This window comes from Oryctolagus cuniculus, chromosome 2, assembly GCF_964237555.1.
Source record: "Oryctolagus cuniculus chromosome 2, mOryCun1.1, whole genome shotgun sequence".
NCBI classification, from domain to species: domain Eukaryota; kingdom Metazoa; phylum Chordata; class Mammalia; order Lagomorpha; family Leporidae; genus Oryctolagus; species Oryctolagus cuniculus.
Window position 1 is genome coordinate 128,824,607 of NC_091433.1, and position 18,554 is coordinate 128,843,160.

At 55.4% G+C, this 18,554-nt stretch overlaps 1 protein-coding gene across 4 annotated transcripts in view; it reads right to left on the reverse strand.

Annotated features, from left to right (window-relative positions):
* Positions 1-822: 822 nt before the first annotated feature.
* Positions 823-18,554, reverse strand: part of TET3 (tet methylcytosine dioxygenase 3) — a 110,165-nt gene continuing 92,433 nt past the window's right edge. For all 4 annotated transcript variants that reach the window (XM_051837376.2, XM_051837383.2, XM_051837366.2 and 1 more), the window contains 5 exons: positions 17,226-17,376; positions 14,285-14,374; positions 13,831-13,968; positions 8,947-9,283; positions 823-8,151 (listed from right to left, as the gene is read on the reverse strand). In XM_051837376.2, the coding sequence (XP_051693336.2) occupies positions 6,425-8,151; positions 8,947-9,283; positions 13,831-13,968; positions 14,285-14,374; positions 17,226-17,376 (2,443 nt within the window). In that variant the 3' untranslated portion in view covers positions 823-6,424. The remainder of the gene's footprint in view (positions 8,152-8,946; positions 9,284-13,830; positions 13,969-14,284; positions 14,375-17,225; positions 17,377-18,554) is intronic.

Consider the following 18,554-nt stretch of genomic DNA (forward strand, 5'->3'; position numbering starts at 1 on the left):
TTTGACAGGCAGAGTGGACAGTGAGAGAGAGAGAAAGGTCTTCCTTTTGCAGTTGGTTCACCCTCCAATGGCCGCCATGGCCGGCGCACTGTGCTGATCTGATGGTCCCTGGTCTCCCATGGGGTGCAGGGCCCAAGCACTTGGGCCATCCTCCACTGCACTCCCTGGCCACAGCAGAGAGCTGGCCTGGAAGAGGGGCAACTGGGACAGAATCTGGCGCCCTGACCGGGACTAAAACCCGGTGTGCCGGCGCTGCAGGCAGAGGATTAGCCTAGTGAGCCGCGGCACTGGCCCTTTAAGATTTTTATTTGAAAGAGTTAAGAGATGGATCTTGCCTCTGCTGGTTCACTCCCCAAATGGTGGCAATGGCCAGCTGGGCCAGGCCTAAGCCAGGAGCTGCTTCTGGGTCAGTGCAGGGGCCCAAGCACTTGGGCCATCTTCTACTGCTTTCCCAGGCACATGAGCAGGGAGCTGGATCGGAAGTGGAGCAGCCAGGACTCAAACCAGTGCCCATATGCGATGCCAGCACTGCAGGTGGAGGCTTAACTCGCTGCGCTGCTCCAGAAGTTGCCAAGTTTAAGGGGAGGAACGCATCTCCGAGTGAAAACAGGGGCAGAAAGACAAGGGAGGGAAAGGCTGTCTCTGCTTTCCAGCCTCACACCCCGTGTTCACAGCTGCCAGCCCCCGCAGGTTGCTGCAGAGCGGACAGAGGGCTCCCCTGTGCACCCACCGCACGCCGCGGCCAGGGGAGCAGCGCGTGCACCTCCACCACCACGCTCTAGTTCTGGTTCAGGGAGGGGAAAAAAGAGAACCCACACTGAATTTGAGTGCAAAAAATAAATATAAAATTTATTAAAACACCCACAATATTTTAAAGATACCAGGAGTAATACAGTTCACAAACCCAGTTGTTTGTGTAAATTATAATAAAATACAAATCAAAAAAGGATACATACTTGCAATTTCTAGGCACCCTAAATTAAATTTACTGAAACACTTAGGGGGGCAGGGAGGGAGGGCAAGGAGGGGTCGTCAGGAGGCAAACCAATAAAAGTAGAAGGAAAAAATATTAACAAAAAGGTAGAAATTATACAAAATAAAATTATCAGCATAAATTTACTAAGAATATCTACAGTTTAATAATACACATCCTATTGCCTTGAGACATTGCAAAAAATCTACCATTCATCCATCAACCCCAGATAAACTTCATTTCAAGTAGCCACAGTTTACAAAGTCAAGACGGAATATTCAAGTATGGTTGTTAAGTTCACCTCCATTGGAAGCCAAGTAACCAAACAGGAATTCAAAGAGATAAGAAATAAAACACATCAGAAAGCTACAGGAGTTCTAGGTTAAGTCTAATGCATTACTATGCCACCTGTCCTTGTTTCTTGAATAAGAACACATGAAAAAAATGACATCACTCCTGTTTTCTCCCCCTTTTTCCCCCTCAAAAAAAAAAAAAAAAAAAAAAAGATATGGAGTTGGAACCAAGACAATTTGGAATGTTCAAATGAGCCAGTTGTGTGTTAACCGAAACCCCCGGGAGAAGAGTGAGGAGCCACCCCCTGGATGACGGGCGGGCGTCCCGCCAAGGAGAGAGCAGGACAGTACCACTACGGAAGCATCCCTGATATCAGAAGAGAAGCGGAGGAGGAAGCGGGGCAAACTGCTCGCCGACTCGGGCACAAGGCGGCCAGAGCCCCACGCGACCCGGGCGGCAGCCTCTACTGCTTTGCTCTCGCCTGCACGGCCCCGCACTCCTGGGAAGAGCGCAAAGCATGTGTGAGTGTGGGGCCGGACAGCCAAGGCGGGGGCGTGCACCTTTGGTCCAGGGGACGCTGGAGTTGGCAGCTGGCTGAAGAGACAGGATGCAGAGACAGCACTGGCCACGATGACAACGGAGAAAGCTCAATGAGATGGGCACAGGAAATTCACATTGTATCCAAAGCAAAACTTCAACTGAAACAAAGTCAACCACGCCGCCGCCCCGCCCTCCAGGGCGTGCGCTGACTGCGAAGAAGGAAAAGCCCAACGACCCGGATTCTCCAAGGCCGAGGACATCACCCAGTGGGCAACCCACAGGTGCCAGACCTTCATGGAATCTACTACACTCAAGTTGTCACAACGTCCTGTTTTGAGGTATTTAAAAAAATTGTGACAGTGGATGACACAAGAAAATGGAGCTTCCTGTTGAGTTCTTAAACAGCAACTTCTGTGGACCCAAGAAGAAATTGAGAATAGCACCAACTAAAAAGCAGCCCAGTGGCATCGAGGGAGCAGAGCGCACTCCTTCCCTTAGCTTGGACACAAGGGATCATCCACGAGAGGCAGAAGCACCCGAGGAGCAGAGGGGACCCCTTGCCCGGCACCAGACAAGCAGATGCTCCCCGACCCCTCCCGCACCCTTGAGACTCCCAGAGGCATCTGCTTAGCACCCTGGGCCCCACGCGCAGACGGTGCGGCCCTGGCTGTGAGAATGCCTGCCCCGAGAGGCAGGAGCACCCGACTCCCTTTCTGCAACCCTCCCCCAGATATCCCCCTCCCTCCTCAGGCCTGAGAAGACACGCGTCAAAGCCACACACACCTGCCACGCCAGGCGGGGCGGCAGCTAGCTGCCTTCTCCACTTGCCTTTGTGGGTTTTTTTTGGCCACCAAGGGAAGAATAGTGAAACACAAAACACAATTGCTCAGAGCAGATTAGAGCACGGTAAACAGAGGTTTGAGAAGACAGCACCGGAAGAGGGGAGGGACGAGAAGCCAGGAGACTGGAGCCCACCTTGTTTTTGGTTGGTCGTGGTTTCAGCACGTGGATAGCACCTCAGCAAGACAGGATCGGGGACAGTCACATTAAACACCATAGCACCATTTTATTTAGACGATTTCAATTCATAAAAATGCTTCCTAGTCCATAAAACACACCTCAGTAACAAAAGGAGAGAGACTGGTTGAGGCACATCCGGGATCGCGGCGTTTCCCACCCCCTGCTCGGTCTGCAGCCTCGCGGTGGTTCAACTTCAACAGAGAAGTGGGGTTGGATCTCTCTCAAGGCCATCAGTTACCGTCTACTCCCTGCCAACAACCTCACGCGTCTACCTGTTGGATGCAAAGCCCATAGCTCTGCCCCCTTCCTTGCTCTAGCGTTGTAAAAAAAACCCTGCTCTGAAAGCCTCCCTTTTCCGAGAGAGGCTGGGGGGACGACCAAGAGGGGCAGGTGCACCCTCTTTCCATGCCGCCAACTGTTGTCTCAGGGAGAAGGCAGAGCAGGACCCGCGAAGCCAGGGGTGGGGAGGGGTGAGGAACGTAGGCTCTGCGGAAAACCAGACCCAACAAAAACAAAGCCTCAAACCCAGGCGTCGCCTTTGGCCACGATTTCCAAGGGTGAGAATAAGGGGTTCTGGAGCTAGCACCAGTTATTGAGAGAACCTGCTGCGAAGCAATCGTTAATTCTGAAAAATCTCTTAGCACAGAGCTTCGCAAATGCTTCCCTTGCACGCAACAGGCAGGGCAAACAAAACGAAGGGAGAGTGGCACCGGCCCTGTGGCCGGCCTGGGGCGCACTGGGAAGCTGTCTCGCGGGCCCGGTCCTCCTCTGCTGGCCTATTATTACTCTTACAACCTGGTCATGCTGTTAGGTTCTGTAGTTGCGATGGCTTTATTTTTCTTCTCATGATAAAAATGTCTGTTAATCATCTTTAGGACTTTAAAAAAATGACAGTGCCAGTAAAAAATAAAAAATTTGATTTTTCTCTTTACGAAACCTTCAGCAGCAAGGGGGAGACAAAGAGCTGTGCATAGTTAACTTTTCCAACACACGTCTAAAGCATGCTAGTTGCAATGACTGAGCTCTGAGGTAGGTTATACGTGTAGTGTTAGAAGGAGCATGGGCTCGCGCGGCCACGGCGCCACCCAGCTCTCCAAACACCGGCGGGAGGGGCCGGCGGGGTCGCCTCTGCCTCACCTCTCAGCAGCCTGCTCCCTATGCTGGGGGGACAGGCGCTGTCGCATGCTTTCTGCTTGTACCGGGTTCTCCTTTCATCTAATGGCTTTGCTAGCAAAGGGCGAGGAGGGGCAAAGAATACCGAACACACAGGCGGGAAGATTCACACAGGCCACGCGCAAGAATCACCTGGGTTACATTCGGGACCTTCCAAACCAACAGCAAACCTGGGGCTTCCACGGGTCACTCAGACGCTCACATTCTCCAACTGTTTCGGAAAATAGCGTATTTCTTGCTTAGGATCATTTAAAATCAAGTTTTCAAGGCACCCCCGCATCTACCTAAGCACGGAGTCAACTGAGACCTGCATAAAAGTACTGATGCGATAAGCAAAATAGCATTTAAAGGACCCAACTCTTCCTCAAAACTAGAAAATTAGCATGCTCGTTAAAGACTCTGCTTCCTTTAGCTTGTCAAACTGAAGGTCAGAGGTTTTCCTATAAATCTGAATTCTGAATAACTCTAAATCCTGATAAGCTCTTGGGTATTTATTTCAAAAGCAATAATATTTCATTTTTCGTCCTGTAAAATAAATGCGACTTTACAGAATATGGTAAAAGTGGAGGATAGACAAAGCACATTAAATATTCAGCTACTATTTACAGGTTCTCCCACAATTACATGTTAAAACTTTTTTTCAAGTTGCTGTTTAAATCTAGGCAAAAGTGCTTAAAAAAATCTTTCACTATTTACAATTAAAACCAGACCACATAAACGCTCAGGCCGGCTCGCGGGTCACGGGGCAGCTCTCAGCTCCTACCCAAGGCACCTGGAAACTCAGGAACTTGCCTTTAGCATTGTCATCTGATTGCGAAACTCTACGTACGAACAAAGACCCACAGTTGAATAAAACTGCTCAATAAATAGCTACCGTTCATCTCGGGTCACGGCGAGGCCACGTTCCTGCGTGTGTCTGGACGAAGCACCCCTCCCCCCCACTCACCACACGCATCCCCAAGGGTAGCCGGATGCCATTTCTGCTAATAGCACAGGAAAAGAAACACACACTCCAAGAAGTCTGACTTGCCGAAGACGAAGCGTTGCTTCCACCTGTCAGGCCCAACCTGTCTCAACAGTGTCACAAGAATTAAGCACCACATTCTCATTTCAAAGAACTGAACAAATGCACCAGAATTTTAGAGCGGGTGTGTCCAAGTGGGGAGGAAGGGAAGGAGAAGATGACCGAATGGAGACATGGCACCAATGAGGGAGAGAAGTCCTAGCAACCTGCTGAAAACCTGCCACTCGCGAACTTTACAGTGGGTAGTGCGGCCCCTCCCCCACAGCGAGCGCGGAGGGGCGGGCTCGGGTGAGGCATGCACCATTGTCCAATGTGGAACCCCAGCAGTAAGGGTGGCTGTGTTGACTGCCGTTACCTTGCTGAGCTCCCACAGGCTGCGACCTGCCCATGGACCTCAAGGCCTAGCACCACACTACAGCACCAGGGCCACCCGGCTTTTCACAGCTTGCGTTCAACGTCTTGTTTTTAAAGATACAGTAGCCCTTTGCCTCCTTATCAGAACAGACTTTGGGGGGCATTTACAAAAACTTCCACTAAGACAAATTCCTTCAGCCCAGAATTCACCGGCTCATCTGTGTGGTGGAAACGGCTCCCAGGGGCCTCCCGGCTGCCTAGTGAGCCGTGACATCATGTGACTTGGTAAGTAACGGACAGAGGATTCAGTGTGGAGACTAGCAAGCTCGAAGCTGTCTACTTCCAACCTGGTTTCTGGGGAAATCTCCGCCGGCATCTCGAGGGCTGGGCAGAGGGTGCACCTGCGTCCCCCCGCCCCCAGCTGCAAGCCAGTGATGTTTCTCTACAGGCTCTCCCGCCCTACAGGAGAGGACAGACTGTCTGGGAGGGAGAGACCAGCTGGGAGGCTGCACCCCTGCACCTGCCCCGAGAGGCCGGCGGCCCGGGCCCAGCCAGCCTGAGCAGGACCAGGCTGGCGGCCTTTCCTGCCGACCCTTTACCATTACTATTGTCGCTTAAAAAAAAAAAAACCCAATAAATACACATTTTAAATGGAATTCAAAACTACTCCTTTGTGAAAGGACACTATAAACTTTCTTTCCATTATTGTGATATACAAGGATAGAGTTTTAAAAACAAAGAAAATAAAACCCTCCTCCAAACAAGGGAAGAGGAAAAAAAAGTGGAGATATAAATATTAAGATCACGGAAAAAAAAGAATCACCCGACAGCCGTAGTTTCTTCTTCAAAGTGCTGGGGAAGTAGGGGCGGGGCGGGTCAGTTCTGAGGTTTGGACCATAAATACATATATACGATATGCGCATCTATATATGTATAGAGATAAAAAGACTTCTGCACCCCCAACCCGCCCCCAGGCGTGAGGGCAAAAGCACCACAGAGGCAGCTCGGGCCGGGCCCGACGCTGAGGTACGCTGGCTCCCGGGCACCTAGATCCAGCGGCTGTAGGGGCCAGTGACCTTCGTGTAGGCGTAGGAGGACACGGTGACGGCCGAGTCCGTGGGCACGGCCAGCGCCTGCCGCGTGGGCACGGCGCCCTTCTTCTCCTTCTGCTGCGGCTCGGCCGCCGCGGCGCCGCCCCACTTACGCTTCTTGCCGTAGAGCTTGGCCTCCTGCTGGCCCAGGCCCAGGCGCGCCGCCTCCTCCTGGCGCGCGCGCGCCCGCTCGGCCAGCTGCTTCATCTTGGCCTCCCAGAGCGCCAGCCCGTGGTTGGGCTGGTTGAGGTTCTTGTGCTGGTAGAAGACCAGCGAGATGCGGGTGGGGTGGCAGCGGTTGGGCTTCTTGAGCGGCGTGGTGGCGTGCAGCTCGCGCCGGGCGCACTCGATGAGGATGGAGCCGTGCGCCGGCGCCACGGCCACGCCGCCGATGTTCTCGTCCAGGAAGTTGTGCTCGCTGTCCGACCACAGCTCCTCCTCCTCGTCCTCCGCCGCACGCACGCTGCCGCCGCCACCGCCCTTCTCCTCCTTCACAGCCCCCTGGGCGCTGGGCTCCTCGGCCGGACCCTCTTCCAGGCCAAAGGGCTCCCATAGCTTGTCGCCGGGGCCCAGGGGCACGCCGAGGGCCTGCCAGGCCTTGTCCAGCTGGCCCGCACCCGGCGTCGCAATCCTTCCCTCGTCCCCTTTCAGGGGGTTCCACAACTTGTCTTGCAGCCCGGGTGCGCCCACAGCCCACGGCTTCTCCGGCAGGCCGGGCCCAGCCAAGGCCGGGGCGGTGCCATTTCCGAACTTGCAGGGGCTCCACGGCTTGCCTCGAAGGCGGCCCCCGGGGTGGGGAGCCGGCTGCTGCCCTTCGCCGCCGGGGAACAGCCCCCACTGGCCCTCCGGGAAGTGGGAGGGGGCCAGGCAGTTGGCCCCAAGAGAGCCAAGCTTGTCGGGCACCACGGCCGGGCTCTCCCCAGCGGAGACCGTGCCCCAGCTGCCGCCCACACCGTTGGCCCTCTTGGGGGACAGGCTCGGGCCTCCGGAGTACTGGCCCCACAGATGGTTAGGTCCCCCGTTCTGCGATGCCTCCGGCAGAGCCGTCTTGCCCACCTTAGTGAGCTCTCTGGGCCCGGCTTCAGCCTGTACCAGCGGGTCTACTGGCTCTTGCTTGATGGATCTGCCATAGCAGGTGGAGCTCTGAGCAAAAGGCGTGGGGTCCCTGGGGGCCTTGGGAAGCAGATACTCCTTGGGGCCTGGGTAAGCAGGCTGCTGGTGGTGAGGAGTGGGGAGGTGGGTGTCCGCGGGGACAGCCTGGCCGGGCAGCTCGGCAAAGTCAGCACCGCCGTAGGCCGGGCTCAGGCTGCTGTGCAGAGCGTGGAGGTCTGGCTTCTTCTCAAAGCCACCACTGCCGCCGCTGTGCCCCCAGGCGCCAGGGCCCAGGAACTGGGAGGGGAAGACGGGGTTGCTGGAGGGAAAGCCGTAGTAGCCGAACGATGGGAGCGCGTACTTGGAGTGGAAGCCATTGACGGAGGGCAGGCTGGGCTGTGCATAGTAGGAGTGGTAGGAGTACACGCTGTTCATGCTGTAGGGGTCGGAGGGCCGGCAGCTGCCCAGCACCGAGTAGCTCTCCACCACCGCGTTGCTGCCGTACTTGAAGGAGCTGAAGTGGTTCTGCGGCTCCACCTTGAGCGAGGGCTTCAGGCTCTGCTGCGGCAGTCCACCCTTCAGGGACAGGCCTGTGGAGGGGACAGGGCGAGATGGGCAGGGTGCCAGGAACCCCTGGGCTCAGAAAGGCTGCCTCCCCAAGGTGGATGCCAGCATCCTGGACGAGGGCCGCCGGTTTGAGCCCTGGCATGCCACAGCCCGTCCAGCTTCCCGCTAAACAGCATGGGGAAAAAAGAAGGTGCCCCAAGTGCATGGGCCCCTGCCGCTCACGTGGGAGACCCTGATGGAGATTCTGGATTTTGACTTTAGCCTGGCCCAGCCACAGCTGCTGCAGCCGCTTAGGGAGTGATCTCCGCCTTTCAAAAGCATTTTTTTTTTAAATTTCCCTTTTCTGGAAAGTCAGGACAGGTGAGGTGCGAGGTACGCCTGAGCTGGGACCAGACTTGCTCCTGGGCACTACCTGGCACAGGCCCCAGCCTCACTGAGGGAGGAGACAGGTGGCCCTGAAGGCCCGGCTCAGGCAGCACCCATGGCCCTTCCGCACCACCCCCTGTCCTGCCCCGGGGACTGCTGTGGCTCCCGGTGAGCTGGGCAGCATCGCTGCAGGTGCTGGCGCCCCCACAGGGAATCCACCCATGGCCCTGCTGCCACTCCTCTGAGCGGGGGCAGGAGCGCGCACAGGGGGCCAGGTGCTCCCAGTGGTCAGCGGTAGGGCCCGTGCAGCGTCAGGATCTTTGTCACGGAGGCAGCAGGGGCCCCAGGACTCCGTCTGGAGGCCCCAGCGAGCTGCAGGAAGGGGGCGGGCTGGGGAGTGAGGACCGACACCAGGGCAGGGCCACGCGGTCCGGGGCAGCGCCCCCACACACCTGGGTCGGCCGTGACGCCGGCCAGCTCCAGGGCCTCCTGCTTGATCTTCTCGGGAGTGCTCAGCTTCTCCTTCTGCATCTTCTTCTTCTCGGCGGCCGCCTTCCTGGCTTCCAGCTGCCGCTGGCGGCAGGACTTGGCGGGCTCAGGCAGGCGCCGCACCTCGCGGGGGAAGGCGGTGAGCACCTGGATGGCCCCACTGCCCACCTTGGCGTTCTGGTTCTCCTCACTGCCGAACTCGTCGGTGCTGGCCATCTTGTACAGGGGCAGCACGTGCAGCTGCTCGTCCTCGGGGATCTTGCCCACGCAGCGATTGTCTTCCTTGGTCAGGGTGCAGACCTGCCCAGGCAGGGGGAGAGCGCGGACACGGGCTTGGAGGGCTGAGATGACCACCCGTGCTTGGCCAGGACTGGCAGCCCTGCCCTATCCGGTGGCAAAGCGTTGCCCTGTGTCACCCAGGAGAGCCTCGGACCTTCCACTTTATCCTCATCCTGAACCCTCAGCCTCCTTTTCCTCTTAGGATACTTTTCCCTTGCATTAAAAACTCTAGGGGCCGGCGCTGTGGCACAGCAGGTAAAGCCGCCGCCTGCAATGCCGGCATCCCATGTGGGCGCCGGTTCATATCCTGGCTGCTCCACTTCCCATCCAGCTCCCCGCTAATGCCTGGGTAAAGCATCAGAAGATGGCCCAGGGATGAAGTTCCTGCGTCAGTACTGGCCACTGGGACCATCTGGGGGAGTGAACCAGCTGATAGAAGATCTCCCTTTCTCTCCCTCTCTCTGCAGCTCTTTCAAAATAAATAAATCTTTAAAAAAAAAAAAAAAAAGACACAAAACTCTAGGTGCTGACTGTCGAAAATCTGGGCAAACAAAAAGGAAATGATCTATCTCCACAAATCCATCATCCAGAATCCATCACTGTGAATATTGGGTCCTATAAGCACACACGTGCACACCGTTACTTTCTGGGAATTAAATTGGATCTTTATAACCTCACCTTCATCTTAGCATAGTATGAACAATGTCCTGTGCCTTATATATCTCCCACAGTGACTCAGTGCTGCATGGTAAAAGGGTACGTCAAGAATTTTGTGCAAAAATGGAATAAGAATTTTATACAAAAAATTGAAATTCATGCAGTTTTCTCATAATACACATTTCCATGAACTTTCTGAAGACCTCATGTTTACTCCCTTGTTATCAAACACTCCAACTTGTTTTTCCTACCATAAACAATGCCTTTTGAACTATTCTTTTAACTAAACTTTCCAAGACATTTAATTCTATAGAATAAGTCTTATGAATTTAGAACTGCCACCTCTTGCCAAACTGCCCTCCAAAATTATTCCAGTTTTTATCCAAACCAGAACACAAGTTTCACTTTTCTGACAGTTTTGCCCATAATTTTGCCATTAATTTCTTAAAACACTTTCTGCTCCTTATTAAAATGTATCTTCATTGTCGGTTCACATTTCTCAACAAGGTTTGCTTTTTTCAAGTTTACTCTCTACACTTGTACTGACTGCATTTTCTTATTTTCTGTAGCTTTTGGGGTCTTGATCCTGGGGAGACTGCCCTTCCCAGGGCTAGCCAATCCTTAGAGAGAGAAAATAGCTCCCTAAAGGTACGCCTCTAACATAATATGAACCAACCACTCCTGAGCCCACACTCCAACCATCTCCCTTATCAAGGCCCCACAGCAAGCCAAGATTCCCCGGGCTCTCCATCACCCCAGGCCCGGTAACAGGCAATTAGGGAGCCCCTTCATAGCCCAGAGCCTGCTGAACTCATTCTGACCAGCAATCCTGAGCTTACACCGCATGCCTGCCTCACACCTGTCCCGCTCCTGCCCACACTCCCCCAGGAACAGTTCTGGGCTGCTGCTCCCCCTTCTTGCTCCCTGCCTCTGGGCTGCCCCTGGTGCTTCGCCATGTAGTTCCCAGGCATGGTGTGCCCTGGGCAGAAGCTCCTTTCTTCCTCTGTTTTCCACATCTGCTTGTTCTACCATCTTTGGTTAGAACAGATCCGTGTGCTGAACCTAACTATGTCTCGTCCTATTCCTTTTGCCTATTTTTACCCCCCCCCCTTTTTTTTTTAATATTTGAGAGGCAGAGAGCACACTCTCATCCACTGGTCCACTCCTTAAATGCCAATGACAGGTAGGGCTGGGCCACGGCAGGAGTTGGGAACTCAATCCAGGCCTCCCATGTGGGTGACAGGTACACAATTAATTGAGCCATCACCACTGCCTCCCAGGGTCTGTATCAGGAGGAAGCTGGCGTCAGAAGCCAGGGTCAAATAAGAAACCCAGGCATCCTACACTGCTGGGACCAACACCAACCCCTCGGCTTTTTCAGAGTAGCTCTAAGTCACTCATGCATTGCTTCTTGGCCTTTTGGCTAAGATCAAGTAAAAAGTCAATACTATTTCTCTATCACCTGCTACAAGTGTTGTTGCAGTCAGAGCTCTGTGCACTGTTAGCATTTTGCCAATCAACCAGACACCTGAACATATATGCACATACACAGGCAGCTACATAAAATTCGACACCAATGAGATCGCATTATCTACGCAGGCTGTTCTGTGATCAGCTTGTCTTAACTCAAGGGTAACTCAGTTGTCAAGTTATTCAGCCTTTCCACTCTGCTTATGGAATTTTACTACTGAATGGAAACTGAACATTTTCTGGCATCAACTTTATTGCTAAATACTCATTTTAGAGTCCTCCTCTGGCATCAATCTCTAACCAGACTGCTTCTTCCCAGAACACATGGTCTTTTCACCACTCCTCCACTCTGACCAGACTCCTGTGCACTACTGGGTTGGAATGACCATCAGCCCAGTTCCCTCCTCCTAAGTCCCAACGTTACATGCAAACCAAACTAAAGTCAAGTGCAAAGGAGACAGAAACTGTGCTTCTATCCCTACTGTGTGAAAGATGCAACTGTCAAAAGACACGGTCATCCAGATTTTTAAACAAGTCAAGGCCAAAAAAGATATTCACAAGGATGAAATTTAAATGGGCAAGCAAAATACTAACAGAAATACAAAATGAGATGGAATCGTCTGTCTGCTGCCCAAGTAGGCAAAAACTAAAAGGATGGACACCATCCAGTGTGGCCAAGTGAGCAGGAGAAGCAGTGCCCGGAGGTGGCTGGCGGTCAAGGTCGGGGCTGCAGCACTGCACTGGGACGTGATGAGGCGGCCCCTCCCTGTGGTTTAGGGAAGCGGCATCTGAAAGCACTCGCTGCCCTTCAGTGGAGGACAGGTGAAATAAACGATGGCAGTGCCATGCAGCCTGCCTGCCTCGGGGAACGCCAAGGCCACCTTCGGCCATCGGCACAGAAAGCTCCAGCTACCCTTGAGTCAGGAAAGCAGGTCACAGAGCCGCTTATTGACATAACAGGACCCTGTCTGTGGACACAACCACCCAGGTGTCTCAACGGATGGCCATCAAAATGCTGCTGGCGGTCATCTCGCTGAGACTTCAGGCAAGGTTTTTGATGCTGTTGGAAGTTTTTGACAGTAAGGAGTTACTAAATACACAAAAAAACCCTCCACTTTTCATTTTAGAAAAAAATTACTTTTTCCTCCCCCAATTCAGAAGCTCTAGAATATGAGTAACTTTCCTGTGCTCTGTATCTCCAGTGCCTGCTGCTCCTCCCTGCCTCTCTCCTAAGCTTGGAAGGTCCAAGCTGAGAAACCATTTAATAGGATACAGACAGGAGCCTGCTCCATCTTGCTTCTCAGTCTTGGACTTGGGGATGGAGGATAAGGAGAAGAAATGAGATTCTGCAGGGGGAGCTTCAAGGCCCAGAGGAACACAGCATACAACTGGAAGCCAGGGGGCCCCCATCCCAGGTGGATGTGGGGGTACCCCTGCCTCTTCCTCAGCACCCCCCAGGGGCCCTGACTGCCCAGGACCTTGCTAAAACCAGAGCAGAGGGCTGTCGTGAGTTTAATCCCCACCTGCGACGCCAGCATCCCCCATGGGCGCCGCTTCTGGTCCTGGTTTCTCCACTTCTGATGCAGCTCTCTGCTGCTGTGCTGGGGAAAGCAGCAGCAGATGGCCCAACAGTGTTTCGGCCCCTGCCACCCACACAGGAGACCCAGATGGACTTCCAGACTCTTGCCTTGGGCCTGGCCCAACCCCAGCCATTGTGGCCATTTGGGGAGTGAACCAGCAGGTGAAAGTCTCTCCCTCTAACTCTACCTTTCCAATAAAGTATTTTTCAAAAATAAACACAGAGCAAGAAGATCAGACATCATCCATTTGCGAGGCTCCCCAGCGAGCCCAACCCTCTCCCCTCTTCTCCATTCCAACTCACTTCCTTGCTAACCCAACTGGCCACGAGGTGCTAACTACGAGCTAGGGTCATCTCCAGAGCCTCCCTCCCCTGCCGGCTCCTCATCTCCACTGTATCTAGCAGGCATCTCGGAACAGAATGCCTGCATTTTCACCTGATCTGATTATTCTCACCTCAGTAGGCGGGCAGCACGCACCTGGCAGCTCCAGCCTCCCTCACTCCGGGAATCACAGGCTCGGGCAGGGACTGTCCATTTTACTCCTTGGTACCTGCAGCCTGGGGCGTGCTGCTGGCACTTACTCTACACGTGTTCACTCAATGACTGAATCCATGAAGGGCTGGGCAGATTTAAAACCAGGTGTGCACAGAGACCTGGAACCACCCTTTAGATAGCCGGGGACTCCAGGTGCCCACGGTGTCTGCCTGCAACACAGGCTTGTCTGTTCTGTCTGGCGAGGGTTTTCTCTGAGTAGTGGGAGGAGCGGGAAGTCTGGCGGGGCCCCTCCCAGATCTGAGCCCACCTTTCTGCAGACTGCAGCTGGCCCCCTCCCAGGATCACCCTGCAGGTGGGGCTCCTTACCACGGTGCACCCGTTGTAGAGGTTGTGCTGGTCCTTGTGGGCGTGGGCACAGAAGTCCATGCAGGCTGTGACCCCCGAGAAGGGCCGCCCTTCCTTCAGCCCCAGGCGGCAGTCAATCGCTATTTCTTCATTGGTCACCTGTGGGGACAGCCAGGGAGAGCTGCTCATGTGACCAGAGGTGAGTGGCCCGGTCCTGCACCTGGACTGCAAGGCGAGGTCTGGCCGAGAGCCCTCTCAGGGCCCTGCAGAAGGTACCTCTGCCCTGGCCAGGGAACGTGGGCAAATGGGGGCAGTGGCAGAAGGTCAGGGGCTCAGAGATGGAGTGGGGTGCAGTCGGTGGTCAGCAGACAACGGGGTCCGCCGAGACCCAGAGCATCGTCTCACTTCTGGGTCCTGAGGAGCCCACACTCCCACGGCCCACCTGGGGCGCCTGGGTGGAGCCCCCGCCTGGTACCTGGTTCTGATAGGCCTGGGGCGCCAGCCGCTTGTACAGGGGAGCGACTTCGGTGGCCAGGTCCTGGAAACTCTTCCGGAGCACTTCTTCCTGTGGAGAGGAGCACAGTCACACAGGCCCAGCGCGGCTGGAAGGGAGCCCCGTGCAGAACTCATTCCCAGGCGTCACCGGGAAGGTGAGGGGCGAGGTGCCTGCGGGGTCCCTACAGCGTTCCCTTGGGGAGGGGGCTGTGCCACGTCCGTTTTCAAGTCAGGGACAGTGAAGCTCGCTAGGACAAGCCACTCTGCCCAGAGGTATCTCGGCCGCTCAGCTGCTGCTCCTCGAGGATCTGGGCCAGTGTGGCCAGGCCCACACACGTACACGGCCATGTTGTGCCGGCACACCGGGTTCTAGTCCCGGTTGGGGTGCCGGATTCTGTCCCGGTTGCCCCTCTTCCAGGCCAGCTCTCTGCTGTGGCCAGGGAGTGCAGTGGAGGATGGCCCAGGTGCTTGGGCCCTGCACCCCATGGGAGACCAGGAGAAGCACCTGGCTCCTGCCATCGGATCAGCATGGTGCACCGGCCGCAGCGCGCCAGCCGTGGCGGCCATTGGAGGGTGAACCAACGGCAAAGGAAGATCTTTCTGTCTCTCTCACTATCCACTCTGTCAAAATAAATAAATAAATTTTAAAAAATTTCATGAAAAAATAGAATTAAAAGTTTACTTTGGTGAAAGGAGACTCGAAATCTACACGTTTTCACAATGTGCCTTTTCCACAGATGTGTTTTTCTTTTTCATTTCATCTGGGAGGCAGAGAGGAGGAAGAGAGTGAGCTCCCATCCGCTGATTCACTCCCCAAGTGCCCACAACAGCTGACCGAGTCTGTGCTGAGACCACGGCTGGGAGCCGGGAATGCAGTCCAGGTCTCCCGACGCCTGGCAGGAACCCAGTTACCTGAGCCGCTACAGCTGCCTCTCAGTCTGCCGCAGCAGGAAGCTGGAGGAAACAGGTGTTCCGAGACGGCACCTGGGCATCTTAAGCCACCAGGCGGAACACTTGCCCCATCTATGGACTTTGTGGAGACCCCTGGGAAAGCAGGTTCTTGCTTTCATGTGGGGAGCACCCCAGGTCAGAGAAGCAGCAGAGCAGGCATGAAAACGCCGAGCAACAAGCGCGGGCCTTTCTCCACGTTAGAGGCAGACAGAACCTATGCGAGAGATTCCACGGCCAGCCTGGCCCAGAGCCTGGCGTGAGTCAGGGGCACAGAGTCCGCTCCAAACTCCAGCTGCTGGGCCCCGCCCTGCCTACTGTGTTAGTCACAAGCCACATGTGCCACTGAAATACAAATGAAACTTTAAATATAATTACTTACAAACCCCGGCCCCCTGCTGTGCTAGCCACATTTCAGAGGCTCAGTAGCTCCATGTGGCTCTGTGGCTACTGCACCGGACAGCATGACAGCCTTGGCCCCAGAGCACGTGCCACTGGCCCCGGCAGAGCACCTAGCCTCTCTCTGGCCCTCCAAGGGTGGTAAGCAGGGCTTACGGGTCTCCTACGAGGCCCTGAGCACAGAGTTTATGAGAAGAAAGCAGGAAGAAGATGGAAGAGAAAAAGAACCAAGCAACGGGACTGGAAATGGAAATCACCGCCACTCAGGCCGGTCTGGGCCAGGCTACCCCTCTGGCTGCTCTCCAGGCGCTGCCATCGGCACCAGGCAGAGACTCATGAGCTCTGGGGCAACACAGGCCTGGGTTCAAATCCTGCCTTCACCATGAACTAGACCCAGGGCCTTGACCAAGCCACTGGCCTCCCCTGTAATGTGTAGGTAATGGCAACCAGACCCTCGAGGGGCTGTGAAACTGACTGATAACCTGGGAGGCGCACGGCACAGTCCCCAGGGAACAGAGAAGTGCTGGTGGGAAGTGGAGCCCACGTCTTTTCATTCCTCTAATTCCTGCGGCGCCTCCATCCACCAAGGCGTGCACATCTGCTGCTTGGGAGGACCATGGATCCCACCTGAAGTGCAAGTCCAGTATCAAGGCAGACTATTCTACATTCACATGACAGCTAAAAGGCCAGGCGGGGTGGGGCAGATCTAGGTTTAAAATGCTTGGCAGGTGGGCCTAGGAAGGACCAAGCTTGAAGCACAGACGCCGATGTGGGCTGTGGTGCAGGAATGACATCCCCAAGCAAGTCCTCGCCCAGTGCAGAACGAGAAGTGTCCAGAGCTGGACGCTCGCAAAGGTGAGGCTGGGATCAGGACGTCTGCTCGGAGCCCAGCTAAGGGACCCAGTGCCCACCCTCCCAGGAGCTCAGGCAGGAGGGGGGCTGGGCATGCGGGAATGGCAACCCCAGACAGGCTGCTATCTTCCTTGTGCTCGGGATTCTGAGCAGTGACCACCTCTCAGGGTGGCCTTTGCAAATGGCAGAGCGGGAGCTGGTGGTCCTGCCTCCCACAGCCTGAGTGGGGCCTGGCCTCTGCTGTCACAGGGTTGAGACAGCAGCAGTCCCAACACCCGAGTGCCAGCCCAGTGCCCAAGGACCAGGCCAGTGAGGGCATGGCTACCTGGAGGGCGCACAGCAGCCAGGCAGGACCAGAGATGCTGCTGGGTGTCCAGCAAAGACCCAGAGGGTGGGCCGCAGATGGGGGCAGGGGGCGGCGCACCCTCTGCTGTGCCTCCCGGTCCTCGGGAGAATGAGGCAGACGGACACACCCCTGGGAGAGGGGGAAAGTCCCAGGCATCCCCGTGTTCAGAGATTTACCTAGTCTGGGGCACCTGCAGTTGCTAAGTAAGTTTTCACGGTCCTTGCCCCTCCACATACCTTGCTTCACAGCAAGATATGGTTCCGAAATGCCGAGTCAAACAAGCGCCACTTCCTGCCTGCCTGTGTGCCGGTCCTCCCTCCCAGTTCACGACACCAGGCAGCGGCAGGGCCTGTGCACCTGGCACCACTCTGCTCACCTCCTTGGGATTGTCCCCCGCGAGGCGGAACTTGCGAGGCGTCTTGCTCCGGGCATATTTGCAGCCGTTGAAGTACATGCTCCAGGAACAACCGAAGGAGAAGGAGGCACCACAGGTGTTGGGGTCTTTGCCTTGGCAAGCGCAGGTCCGGCTGCAACAAACACCCCAGGTCAGGCACCAGGCGTAACCGTCCCCGAGTTCCAGAGTCGTCGTCCTCCTTCAGGGAAGGGCCTGCTGATGCCCGGTCCCCACCAGCCTCCCGGCACTGGGACTCACCCTCCGCTGGCCCCAGTCCTTTCTCGGATTGGCTGACCGAGTAGAAAGCCAGTTCTAAGCAATCTGTCTGCCCCCACCCCAAGCCTGAGGGTCTAACCCAGAGCCTGTTGTCGGGAGAAGCCCATGGGTTGAGATGGGGACAGGAGCTTCGCTGTGGCCAGCTCCAGCACAGACCACACCAACAGGACTAACGTGGCCCCCAGGGATTGAACAAGCCTGTTGCCTAGAGCTCAGAAGGTCAAACACACACCCAGGTAGAATTCCAACACTTGGGGCAGACACTGTGGCCCAGCAAGTTGGCTGCCCACTTGGGAGGCCTGATCCCGTGCTGGAGTGCCTGGAATCAGGTGCTGCCTCCGTTTCAGATCCAGCGTCCTGCTAACGCAGCAGATGATGGCCCAGGTGTTTAGATTCCTGCCAACCACACAGGAGACCGGGATGCTGTTCCTGGCTCCTGGTTTCAGCTGCTGCAGTCATCTGGGGGAGTGAACCAGCAGATGGAACATACCTCCCCGTCACGCTGACTTTTAAACGAACAGATCTTTAAAACATTTCAACACTTAATAAAATCTGGAAACAAGTCACACGGAGAACGGATAACCAACGGCACTACACCCAGTGGACTATTACTCGGGGTTGACGGGAATGGGCCCGGACACACACGTCCATCCACAGGACCCTCAGACTCAGAAGGCCACACGCTGTATGCACCATGCAGGTGACAGCCTGCGAAGGCTGGGGGTGGGAAGGGCTGCTCACAGAAAGCATGGAGCGTTAGGGGGAGGATGGAGTTGGCCTCTCTCTTGACTGCAGTGGTGGCGGCCTCAGGACCCAAACATCCATCAACAGTCTCCCTCCAGCAATCTCAAAAGGATTAGCTTAGTGCAAATGATCCTACCTTAATTTACAAAGGGGGAGAAGCCCCAAAGGAACAGGCTTTGTAAATTACAGCCTCCCCCTAAGCCAGGGCCAGAACCTCGGCGGGGGTTGGGGTCCGCGAGCAAGCATGCTCTCAACCACAGCCCTAACTGCAGGACACACAGCGCCCAGCAG